Source organism: Microplitis demolitor, chromosome 5 (genome assembly GCF_026212275.2).
Source record: "Microplitis demolitor isolate Queensland-Clemson2020A chromosome 5, iyMicDemo2.1a, whole genome shotgun sequence".
Classification (NCBI taxonomy): Eukaryota; Metazoa; Arthropoda; class Insecta; order Hymenoptera; family Braconidae; genus Microplitis; species Microplitis demolitor.
In genome coordinates this window covers 20,486,975-20,499,744 of record NC_068549.1, presented here as the reverse complement: position 1 = coordinate 20,499,744, position 12,770 = coordinate 20,486,975, and the positions used below count along the sequence as shown (strand labels likewise).

Genomic DNA, 12,770 nt, shown 5'->3' with positions numbered 1-12,770 from the left:
TGTAATGAAAAAATTTTATAATTGGAAAAAAAATAGCGGGATGAGTCGACATAAATGAGTGTAAGTTATCCTTGGAATGTTATGCAAGGACGACTGAAAGGACGTTTCTTTCTATGTAACACTTTGAGATATTATGTATGTAAAAATATGTGTAATATCTAAATAATATATTTTTTATAACAGTAAATGTATATGTGTATGTTGACATTCATAAGGATGCATATGTGTGTATGTGGATGTGGGCAATCAATAATCCTGACAAACGACTTTTATTTATTTTTAAAATTTGAATAAAAAAATTTTTTTAGCGTGAGTTTGTAACTTGATACTAACGCCATATTTTGTTGTTCACTCGTCCGACTGTTGTTATCCAGCTTACGTGTGTAAATGTCATTACTTTTATATTTATTTTTTTTTATCACTTCTATCTATTGTTTTTTTTTTTTTTTTAATTATCGGTGTAACAAAAATATTTTGATTCTAACTTTCCTTGAAATTTTGCGTTTCGAAAAATATATACAATAATATACATCCTTACATATGTATATGTATATATATATATATTTTTTTTATTAAATTTTTTATGAAATATATGAAAAGAGCGAAAATTTTGATGTTAACGTTAAGAATATCCGAGTAAAAAATTTTAAGCTGAAATAATAGTAAAATTTTGTTCGAAATGGTTCAAAAATTCAATTTTATAAAAAAAATGTCCTTTATAATTTTTTCATAGGACTAAAAGAAAGCCGTAATATCAAATTGAAGGTTTTCATAATTATCAAAAATTTGAATCATTCATTATGAATCTTAATTTTGGATTTACAGTGAAAATATTGGTCGTATCAAAAAATTTTTCAAATAAAAGTTGTTCACAATTCAATTTTATAAAAAAAATGTCTCTTATAATTTTTTTGTAGGACTAATAAGTAAGCCGTAATATCAAAATTAAGATTTTCATAATTTCCAAAAATTTGAATCATTCATTATGAATCTTAATTTTGGATATACAGTGAAAATGTTGGTCGTATCAAAAAATTTTTTAAATAAAAGTTGTTCAAAATTTAATTTTACAAAAAAAATGTTTCTTATAATTTTTTTGTAAGACTAATAAGTAAGCCGTAATATAAAATTGAAGATTTTCATAATTTTAAAAAATTTGAATCATTCATTATGAATCTATATTTTGAAATTACGGTGAAAATATTGGTCGTTTAATAAAATCATAAGAGACATTTTTTTTAGAAAATTGAATTTCCTACAAGTTTTATTTGAAAACTTTTCCGAAAAAACCAATATTTTACCCGTAACACCATACATTTGAATCATTTATTTCAAAATTATTAAAAAAATGTTGTCCCTAGTTACATGACGTGTCAAATTTTGCCGTAGTAATTTTGTCTTTGGTATTTAGAAGTAACCAAATTTTGTAATAGACTGGCTGATATGAATGTTAACTACAAGTTTGTAAGCTTTTATGTATATCTAAAGTAATATTACGTTTCATTTCTATCTATCTTGTCAGGCAGATATACACCTATATATTTCATTGTACAGTTCGCGTACGTGTACATTTGAGATTAGATGGAACCTCTCGGTTTCCAGTGAGCTGACGAGGCGTATCAAACTTCTGGGAAGCTCTTCTGGATTAGATTGGATACCACAGTTAGATACATGTAAATATATACATATACATAATATGTTTGTGTAGTCTAAAGAGGAATACAGCAGAGTATAATATAACTTGTACACCGGTAAATATCAGTATATATATATATATAACAAAATACTATATCACCTAAGAAAACCGTTGACTCAAAATAGTTACACTTTCAACAAACAATCCGCTTATATTAATCTTATCCAATGTTTAGCTTAAAAGTTTGTTTCACTCGAAATCTTTTGTCTTTCATTCATATCTCGTAATTTAAGATAACAAATAATACTACGTGATATACATTAAAAATAATATTTATTTTTACATTGATTAAACTAAATCGTGTGAGAAAATGTGTTTACTACAAAATTTTGAATTCCATATATATGATTAATGTTTTCTTGAGAATTCAGTTGTCAAATTTTATTCTGATAAATTTATTTTTATTTATAAAAATTTATTTAAATTATACTTAATTAAGATAATTAATTTTTTTTTCTTAAGCTTCGAGAAAAAATTTGTATTTTGTAACAACATAATTTACATTACTATTATTAATTATAATTATATGCTAAAAAATATCAATATTAGTGTAAGTATATATATATATATATATATATATATATATATATATATATATATATATAAATTAAGATTAATTGATTTGATATTATTCTTTAATATTATCGATATTATTGATAATATTATTAACCTATGAGTAATATATCTGCTAATAATATATATGTATATATTACATATATATACATATATAAAAATTAACTAGAATCTTTAGCATGCAATCGAGATAAGTCCCACGTGCAGCAATAAAATTTCAGAATTTCCTTACAAGTCATTCTGCAAACTATATATAATATATGTTTATATATATATATGTTTCGTGTGTGAGAATATTTTATAAAGCATAAAAAAAAAAAAAAATGACTATGATGAAATCCTTGACGTTAATTGGACCCGAAAGAACTCAATGTTGATGTCAAAGTATATAAAATAACTTGCAAGACATAAAAAAAACACTCATTTAATATTATTTTTAATTTTTTCGGCGAACTAATAATCAAACGCCCCTCTCAATATTCCTTATCTCGCAGACATATTTTTTGTTCTTGTTCTTATTATCAACCGTTGCGGCAGCCTACACGATCAAAGATATTTTTTTATCTTACGTTGGCTGTCAATAAGATGTTAACTCTGCTAACTTCAGTGCGCTGACATAACCTCTGAATTTTTGAATATCATGTACAGTTTTTTTTTTTTTTTCCTATAAAATCTTTCATTAGTTGAAAAAAATCTGCAAATTCTAGTTCGATTTGTAACAGAGATCTATTGGAAAATTTTCTTTTTTTAAAATTAAAAATAGGCGCGAAAAAAAAAAATTTGTGAATGCCAGACAAAAATAAAAATAAAAACAAAGAAGCCTTTAAGTATTAATTAAAATTTTTTTAATTGGTATTAAATAACACATAATTAAATTTACAAAGCTATTATCCAAGCTGTGAGTTTTGTCACGACAAAGAGCCTAATGTAACATCTTGAACATAGTCACTCAAGTCAAGGAACGCATTTAAGACCACACTTACAGTCAACATATATATACATAGATATATATACTGCAAGACCACCAAGGCAGGTATCTTAATACGGATAATTGCATTATACAAACTTGATCCTTATACTCCTCATCCCTTTTCGCGTTAATCCAACTCCGACCCACAAAAGCCCACGCCGAGTGACACCCTACAGTTGACACTTAATTTAAAGCCCGAATTTTAAACGTAACATCACCGTCTAATGATATTAGTACTGACCCGAAAAATAATAACTCAGATCTATGTAGATCTGAAATTTGAAATAGATCCAGAAGATCTCTGATGATTTCTGCAGATCATCAGTGATTTTAGATCTATGATCTTACGGGTCGACAAATTACAAGCAAAAATTTTCTTATTTAGTTGCAGAGGTCGCTGATCTTCGACATTTTCCGTCAAATTTCACAGATCTTTTGAAAAAAAGCTCTGAGATCTATGAGACCTATCTTGATCTTCGTAGATCTGCTAGAAGTAACAGAGATTTAATTTTTGAAGAATAAGATCTTTATTGATCTAAATTTGAAATAGATCTCAGCAGATCTCCGATTACAGCAGCTAATTAACGATTCTAGATCTAAGATGATCTCTAAAGATCTACAATGATCTCGAATATGATAATTTTAGATCTATGATCTTAAGAGATTTCTACTGATCTCAGCAGATCTAAGCAGATAAAAATCAAATTTTCTTGAATTTGTCAAAATTTTTGTAGATATCTTGAAAAAAATGAGCAACTAGATCTACTTTGATCTTCGTAGATCTACTAGAAGTATCGCAGATCAAATTTTCAAAACATTAAATTTTTATAGATTGTAGATCACCGAAGATCTAAATTATTTTTCCCAGAGAGCGATAATATATAATAACGAAATTAAAGGAATCAACAGGTCGCGAAAAATTTCTCATTCTACTTTCACATTACATGGACCTCATTATTATTTTAAATAATGTTTATAATAAATACGGAGTACCGACGCATCATAAATATAACGTGGGTGTACGGTCTGGTACTCCTACAATTCCAGTAAATTAATTTATTATTCTTACACTGCAGATTATATTCGTCTCCTTATATAGCCGCACCGGCTGAATTTGAATAAAAATTCATTAGCGGATTTCATATTTTTAAATTACGCGCCAATTAAAATTTTCGAGGTTATATTGCCCTCCGTTGTTATATTTTTTTCTAAATAAATAATTTATTTAATTAATAAAGGTTTGAAAATTGAAAAGGAAGCGGCAGTGGATTATTTAGTCTTACTGGGAATAAATAAAAGTAGTATAGGAAAGGTAAAAAAACATCTCGTCAGTCATTAGCTGGTGAATTGAAACGTGCTACGCATGTAGGGAGGCTGATACGAGTACTCTGAGTACTGGCTGGTGCCTCTTTTTGCTGTAAATGCAATGTTTAATGTTCAAGATGATACTGCTCCGAGGATCGCTTCGTCTTGTTCATCTTATACTTTTATATATATATATATATATATATGAGAACTTTTTATTCTTAAGCTAGCTTCTTACGTTCGAAGAAGTCACGAGCAGATTCAAGACTCGAGTACTGTACTGAGTATATGGAGGATAACAAAATAAAATCGAAGGTTACTTTACGAGTTGGGTACTACTTCTTTCATGATACCTCGTTATGTTCGGCTTGTATTATATATATATCTTGTCTTTTTGTTTATTATTTTTATGTCCGTACATGTCTTGTGTCTTGTGTTATGTCTTATGGCCGCTGGTTTTTATCAGTGACTTAGTCTCCGTATTCGGCTGCTTACCATTAGGCCCTTTGGGTTATAAATTAAACAAGGGGTAAATTAATAAGGAGAATTTTTAAAATAAATATTGCAGAGAATGTATGGAGAGGAGTGGAGGGGCGGACGCGATTTTTTAAGGAAGAAATTTTTGGTTAATATATATTGATAGTTTGTAGAAAAAGTAGGGGGTAAGATGGTCATCAGAAGTGCGACCACTTTAGAAATTTGGGCAAAAAATTTTCATGGTTAGTAAAGTTGGCAAATTTATAGTAGAAATGGGAGTTTAAGAAGTAGAAAAAAAATTGGAGAGGGGGAAAGTTAGAAATAATTGTGTGATAAATTTAATAAGAAAATTCAAGTCATAGCTGGTAATTAGGGGATATCTATTTTGAAAATTGAATAAAAAAAATTTTTCAATTCACGTGTGCTAGCATTCTTCCAAAAGACTTGTCTGATTCCTCGAGGTTGGAGATCGCATGAAAAAAAATATATCCCGGTAAAATAGTATATGTCCGGCTTATATCTTTAGTATTGTCGTATGTATGCTATTTCGCCCACATATATTTCGGGATATCTTTTTCCGCGTGGGAAACATCCAATAGACTTCTTAATTTCGGTCAGAATCGCTGTCCAAGAAATTCTGTAAAAATTCTATACAAAATCTAGACACACATATACATCTATAAATAATCAGAATAACTTTCTAGGAACTCAAAACGTCGAGATCTGATTAAAATTCGATTTTCGAAAATCGGATTGAAACCAATAACTTTCCTTTGTTTGAGAATTTTCAATTTTTATAGCGGGAAGTAAAACAAAAATTTTCGCGCGAAATTTAAAGTGACCAACTCACCCCACATTTTTTCTTCAGCTCATAGATAAATATTTAAAAAATTTATTTTTTCTTTCTGAAAGTGGTGTTTCATTTCGGCCCACTTTTCCTCATATTTATATAAAAGTTTTGATGAATGTATAGAAATATTAAGTATATATTTTTACAAATAAGGAATAGAGGTCCCAACGTACTTATTACGTAATACCAAAGGCCAAGGGTACAACGATAAACTCTCGGTTATATTTCTTTTGGTCGTAAATACAGTGGGCACTTGTGTCGTAAACTATAAATCATAATAAATTGAAAGTAATTTTAAAATCCTCTTATTCCTCGGTTTAAAAATATATTTTTCCCGCCATCGAAATAAAAAATAACTTATTAATAATTTAAAATAGATTAAATTTATCTACTAAGTAGAAATTTAATTGCTGATTACGGTAATTATAAATTGTATATACGAATAAATATGTTAATTAATAATAATGATTATATTCTTATGGTTTCAGATTTAGCAGAAAGAAGTAGTTTATTCCAAGAAGAAGGTGTAACAACTTATTCGCAATTATTATTCGACGTTTCCAGACAGCAAATCGTCGTGGGAGCTAGGTAATTAACATAAATAATATTTAAACAATAAATAATCCCCATTATCCATATTTATAATAATAATTATTAAGTTCCTTAGATAATAAAAATATAAATACCCACAATATCTTTTATTAAAAACTCGTTTTTAATCAGATCAATTCCAATATCCATTATCATCGAGGCCATTCTACGTATCTATCAAATGCTCGCGATTTATTTATCGATTAAACTACACATGCTTCATTATATTGCGTTAATAAATATACGGTCTTATATACATTAACTTATGGAAATTAAATATATACATTTAGATATATTACAAATGAATGAGCTGACGTTTTACCAGGAAAATATTTTTGTCTAGGTATTTAGCTCACTTGTGAGTACGCTCACTAGCTTTAGTTGTTACACTACAGCACTGACGTTTAGACGTTGCTTAATGATATGTAATTGTGAGATTTATACCATGCGTTTGATCTTTACCGATTCTTTTATTAATTTTATAATCCGAGAAATTAATGCCAATTTAAAAGAAAATTTATATTTTAATATTTTGAGCCTCTATTTTTTTAAAATAAGTGAAACTGGCAGTAATTTATTGAATTAAAAAAAAATGGATTTTTAAAAATTACCTTGAACTGGGATCGAACCGTCGACTTTATGTTGGCGCATCAAGTAATTGAAGATTTTTATTATCGTTATCGAAATTAGGACCATTGATTTAAGAAACTGATAATTTGTATAAATATTTAGTCTTGATAATTACTATCAATATAAATTTTTGACCCTAGAGTAGGGGGGGGGGGTTAAATGGGTCCTATGAAATTTAAAAAAAATGTATTTCTAATTTTTTGTACAAGAGTTTGGATAAAGATAAATTTCGTATTTCAATGAGGGGGTGGGGGAAGTTCCATTTTGAAAAATTTTTTTTTTATGACTAAAAAATAGTAATAGCAATATACAGTGGAGTCTCTCTAACTTTGACTGAGACGAATCCAAAATTCCAGGAAGTAAAATAGAAGTACCCCTTCTTTTTACTAGAAGGCGTGGCTTAAAAAAAGTGTGAGTCAGTCGAAACAACCCACGAATTTCTAAATTTTGAAGGTTAGGTTTTTTCCAAAATTAATATGTCAATTTTATTGTTGTTAAACTTCTTAAATAGAAAATCAATTTTTCCAGTAAAACTCATTTTCCATCAAGTAATAAGTTTTTTTTTTTTTTTTTTTTAATGATTTTCACAATAATAAAGATTATTTAACTTAAATGTTTATTTACGTACACAAATTTAGGGTTAGAATACTCAGTTTATGCGCATCGCCTATACGCAGAACCGCGCTTTACTTTTGCGCATGTACAGTTGAGTGATAGAGTGCGAGAATACTTCCTCTGCTGTCGGAAGAGAAATCAAGGGAAGTCAAAGTTACAGAACGAAAAAAGTTAGAGACTCTACTGTATTGTTTTTTTTTTAGGCAGGGTCATTTTGTGACAAATTTTGAATTCGGTTTTGGGTCAATTTTTTTTTTTTTTTTTTTTGCCATGTATAAATTCTGTAGTTCCATTTTGAATTTTCGACTGATAAAATTTATGGAAAAAATAAAAATAAAAAATGATGGAGTAACTTCAGGATATCACTTGATATCTTCGTTTACAATTGTTGTATTTAAAAGTATGATAAGTCGTAAAGATTTCATGAAAGCTATAAATCTGCATTGCATCCGCCATTATCATCTATTCTTACACGAGACGCACAGCCGCCGCGATCGCGATAAAACTTTATCGTCAACCGTTTTCTTCGCGTCGAAAAAAAGTCTGCGTAGCAACAAATGCGCGAATAAAAATCACACCCGCACTTATTTATTTCTGATAAGTAGCTTGTAAGAAAAAAAGTCTATCTGAGAATAATGAAAAAAACTGAATTGCAAAAAACGCGGAAATGAAAGATGGAGTTCGATGACGTAGGAAATTTCTTATACATCCGATTAGTTGTTTCTGGCATTAAGTCAAGAAGGCTCTTCTTTTAGTCGAAGTTTTCCACGGTACAGATTCTGTTAGCGAGTCTCAGTCTCAATCTTTTATTCCTTTTTCCGTAAGTTGAATAGAATCCTCTGTAATTGGCAATTGCTTTAAAGCAACTTCGAGTTTTATGTTAGAACATTGAGTACGCGGTGAAACGGGACAGGAAACAAGGAAAAAAACCCGAACGGAAAAATAAAACTTATAGAAACAAAAAAATGAGTGCCAGACAAAACACTCAATCTTTGTTTGTTTTCAGTTTTTTTTTTGTTTCTCTAGTTTGTTTGTTGGATTGGAGCCAAATTGGCTAAGGCCGACACTTAATTTTTCAGATTCAAAGTGGTGTTTAAAAAAAAAAAAAAATAACTCGTAAAATTTAAATTTTACAAATTTATTTACCCAATAAATCACTAAAAGATTTTATTCGGTTCTTCAAATTGATAAATTACCGAAAAAAATTTTTTAATGGATTTTTAATTTAAACCGTATTTTTTTTTTTTTTTTTTTTTTTTTGTGGCATTATAAATCGTATGGATTACGTGAATTTACTTTGAGAAGATTCATATGACTACCGTAGACAATGGCACCCGACCGCGATATATAAGATTGCGTGGGTGATATTCTCCAAAGAGCCAAGAAAAAAAAAAATAAGAGAAGTAAAAATAAAGTCAGGGAAGAAGCTAAAGGAACGTTAAATTTAATTTACTGCGGCACAATGCCACATTGTGGGTACACGGTAGTATCAGAGATATATTGCTCAGACGAACAATTCGCGATCGGGGTATTTTTATGTGTATCGAAATTTTATGAGGAAAAATCGAACCGCGGATTAATAGATTCGGTATATAAGACATGTAATAAATGTTCCTTGTAGTAAAATAATTACATATATATACTAGTGCGCTAACTACTAATTTGAAGAAGGGGTGACCTGGACACCCCCTCCCCCTATTGCTAATTATAGTCTGCGGCTTTTTAACACCGGGTAAAAATTATTTTTACCTCCAAAAAATTGGTCGTAATTTCGACAAAATTAAAAAAAAAAAAATTCGGACGCAACCCCCGCCAAAAAATTTTGAAAAAATGCAGTTACTGCCTCTGATTTTACTTACATTGAATCATCATCTCACTTTTTGTGACAAAATAAATTTATATTTTTGGGTGGGGGGAGGGGGTGGGGCTTTTTAAAAATCATTTTTTTTAATCGAAATTTTGTATTGGAAATATACGAAATTAGGTCAAACTCAAAAATCTAGATTATGGAAAAAATTTAGAGGTCCGTTGTGCCCCGGTCTTCTACTTTGTGGTTTATTGTAGAAGGTAAAATATATCATCATAAAAAATTGTAACATTTTAGTTCATAAAACTGAGAAAATTATTAAATAATAAAATATATCAAGTACTAAAAAAGTAATTACTCAGCGGGATAATTTAATGCTCGTTATGGGATTCTATAAAAAAGTACTTAAAATAAACTCTCATCTCTGGTTCAGTGGATTATAAAATACAAAAAAAAATTTATATACATATATAAGCCTATAAAAAATTTTTGAAAAATTCTAAGTAACTTGGTCGCAATTATCATACTGTTTCACTCGCGCATAATTTAATTATCAGTACTCACACAGTGACAGTCTGCTATCTTTTTATGTAAAACCCATGAAGATAATGCTCTTTATATGAATATACAATGAACATTATTCAGTTTCTAACTATGAGTATAATTGTTGGTAAATAGTAAATAATAAATATTAAATATTCTGAGAAAAAGTAATGGGTGTATAAAGTATAGGTGTATAAAATATAAAATATGATTGACAAGTATGAATTGAGTATATAAATTTTTGTTTACGTACTTGTGTACGTAATAGTCAATTATTTTGCGCGATATTATAAAAGGATTAAAGGTCAGGGAAAATATTACAGAGAGGTATAATAATGATTGAGAGAAAATAAAGACAAAAGGTGAGAGGATTTACGTCAGATAATGAGGAGATAATCCAATATGGTTGTTGCGTAGGTGTCATATTATCACGACTTATGTATATGGAGTGATCTTGAGGAAGTTGATACTAAATTTTATTTATTGCCTTTTTTTTTTTTAAATTTATTTAGAAAGTTTTTGTTTATATATATGTTGACAATTACAATATATAAGTCATAAAAATTTTTATATGCAAAAAAATGACATTTAATGTTACGAAAAAAACGCGGTAAATTTAAAAAAAAAATGGAGTCAAAATTGATAAGAATTTGAAAAAAAAAAATTTGGAGTATGAAATTTGAACTTGTTAATTTCATTTTCAAAAAGAAGATTTCAGATGACTATTTCCCGTGACAATGATGACCCATTTTGCCCCTTGACCTACAGACTGACTGGACAGTCATATAAATTTATTAACAAATAAGAATAAGTATGTATTCGTGTATATTGTAGATGATTGTGATTGAGTATAAACAACGGCAATGAAGAATGAGACAAAGTAGAATAATAAAACCGCCCACGTGTGCTCATTAACCCCACGCTGGTGTTCCGAAAAAATTTTTTTAAAAAATACTCATCTAATATATCTCTGCTCAAATTTAAATAGAGAACTTTTGATTTTAGTTTATGAGACTTTATTACTGTCACATTGATGATTTAGCGTGTCAGTATTATCATTTATCTTCTCTAAATTATCTCTACTAGTCTTCAAGTCTATAAACTCACTCCGCAAATCCTACACATTAAAAAATAAAAATAATTAAGTTTTATTTTTATAATCAAGTCTTACTTCTTATTTTATTAATTAAGAAGTACAAATTTTCAATTTATATTCAATACCAATTATATATACATATACTATATATATAAATTTTTTTTTTAATAATCATAAGATAAAGAATTTTAATGAAGTAATTTGCTTACAAAAAATTTAAAAAAAAAAGAAATAAAATAAAAATGTCAATCGTAACATATGAATTAAATATATATACATATATATACTGTAAAAAAAAATCTCATGGAGAATCGTAGCTTTGATCCACCCACTGAGTATTAAACCGTTAAAGAGGATTTGCATTTAATTCAAAAATTTTCCGTCACCGTAATCGTTTCTTAAATTTTTTTTTTTTTCTTATATATATTATTTTTTTTTTTTAGTTCATATATTATCTATATGCATATACTTACAAAAAAAAATGTCTTGCGGCTAAAAATAAAAATCGCGAATAAATAAAATAAAAGGGCGAAGAAGAAAAATTTTATTATTTTTATTATTTATCAAAAGTTCCTCGACCACAAACACGCAAAACAGTTACTTATTTCTTTATTTAACTTCTTGTGTTACTTTCATATTTTTTGACTACTCGTTTATTTTTTGGTTACTGTTGTTAGAGTTCTGGTCAAATTTCCCAAAGAATTTTTAACTTTTTTTTAGCTTATGAATTATTTTTTTTTTTTTTGCTGACGTTTGTTTGTATCACTACACAGAGTTCGATTATGTATCGTGAGAAATTCATCTCAAAACCAAAAAAAAAATACAGACTTTGAGTTCGATATCAAAAAAATCAAATCAGAGCAGTTCAATATAAAAATTTAAAAAAATCTTTTTTTAGTGGCAATTGCTTACAAAGTGACATTTTTACCCCGCTTGTGGTAAAAAAAAAATTTTGGCTCAGTGGGACCTGTGAAATTTTTTCTCAAAAATATCTTGTTCGCTACTATTATTATTATTTTTTTTTTTTTTTTTGATTTCTTGCAATTATCAGCAAATTTATAAAAATTAATCAAATTTGATTTCTTATCAACGATGTACTCACTTGTATTTTATTTATTTATTTTTATTGCACTTAATCTTCTTAATTAAAATTTTATAACCCGGATAATTAATACTCTATAAAAATAAAAAAATGTCAGCACCTAATAATTGCTAATAATTCTCGGATTAATTGCTCGAAAAAAATATTTATAAATCTCAAAGTGAAAACCAATTAAAAATAATGCTCACACATGAATAATTTACCATATATTTTATTTAGATACTTACATCGTAACATAAAAAAAGTTATCTGTTAAATAAATTTGAATAACTCCATTGGCTATAAATATAATTAATATATACTAACAAAAAACAAAATAAAATAAATCAAGTTAAAATATCATTTTTAAATTTTACTTTTTTTTTACGATGCCATAATAGGAGAATGTCGAAGCTGGCGCCAACCCATACGCAATACTCACGTGTCTAGATTTAGATTTATGTATTAATCGGCGGCTCATTGATCCGCGAGTTTTACACTGATACCCAATAATATATATATATACATATAGACAA

The 12,770-nt window shown here is 28.0% G+C and overlaps 1 protein-coding gene across 2 annotated transcripts in view; it reads left to right on the top strand.

Moving 5' to 3' along the window:
• LOC103579428 (semaphorin-5A) overlaps positions 1-12,770 on the top strand; it is a 76,823-nt gene that overhangs the window by 47,566 nt on the left and 16,487 nt on the right. For both annotated transcript variants that reach the window (XM_008560819.3, XM_053739073.1), the window contains one exon: positions 6,360-6,459. In XM_008560819.3, the coding sequence (XP_008559041.1) occupies positions 6,360-6,459 (100 nt within the window). The remainder of the gene's footprint in view (positions 1-6,359; positions 6,460-12,770) is intronic.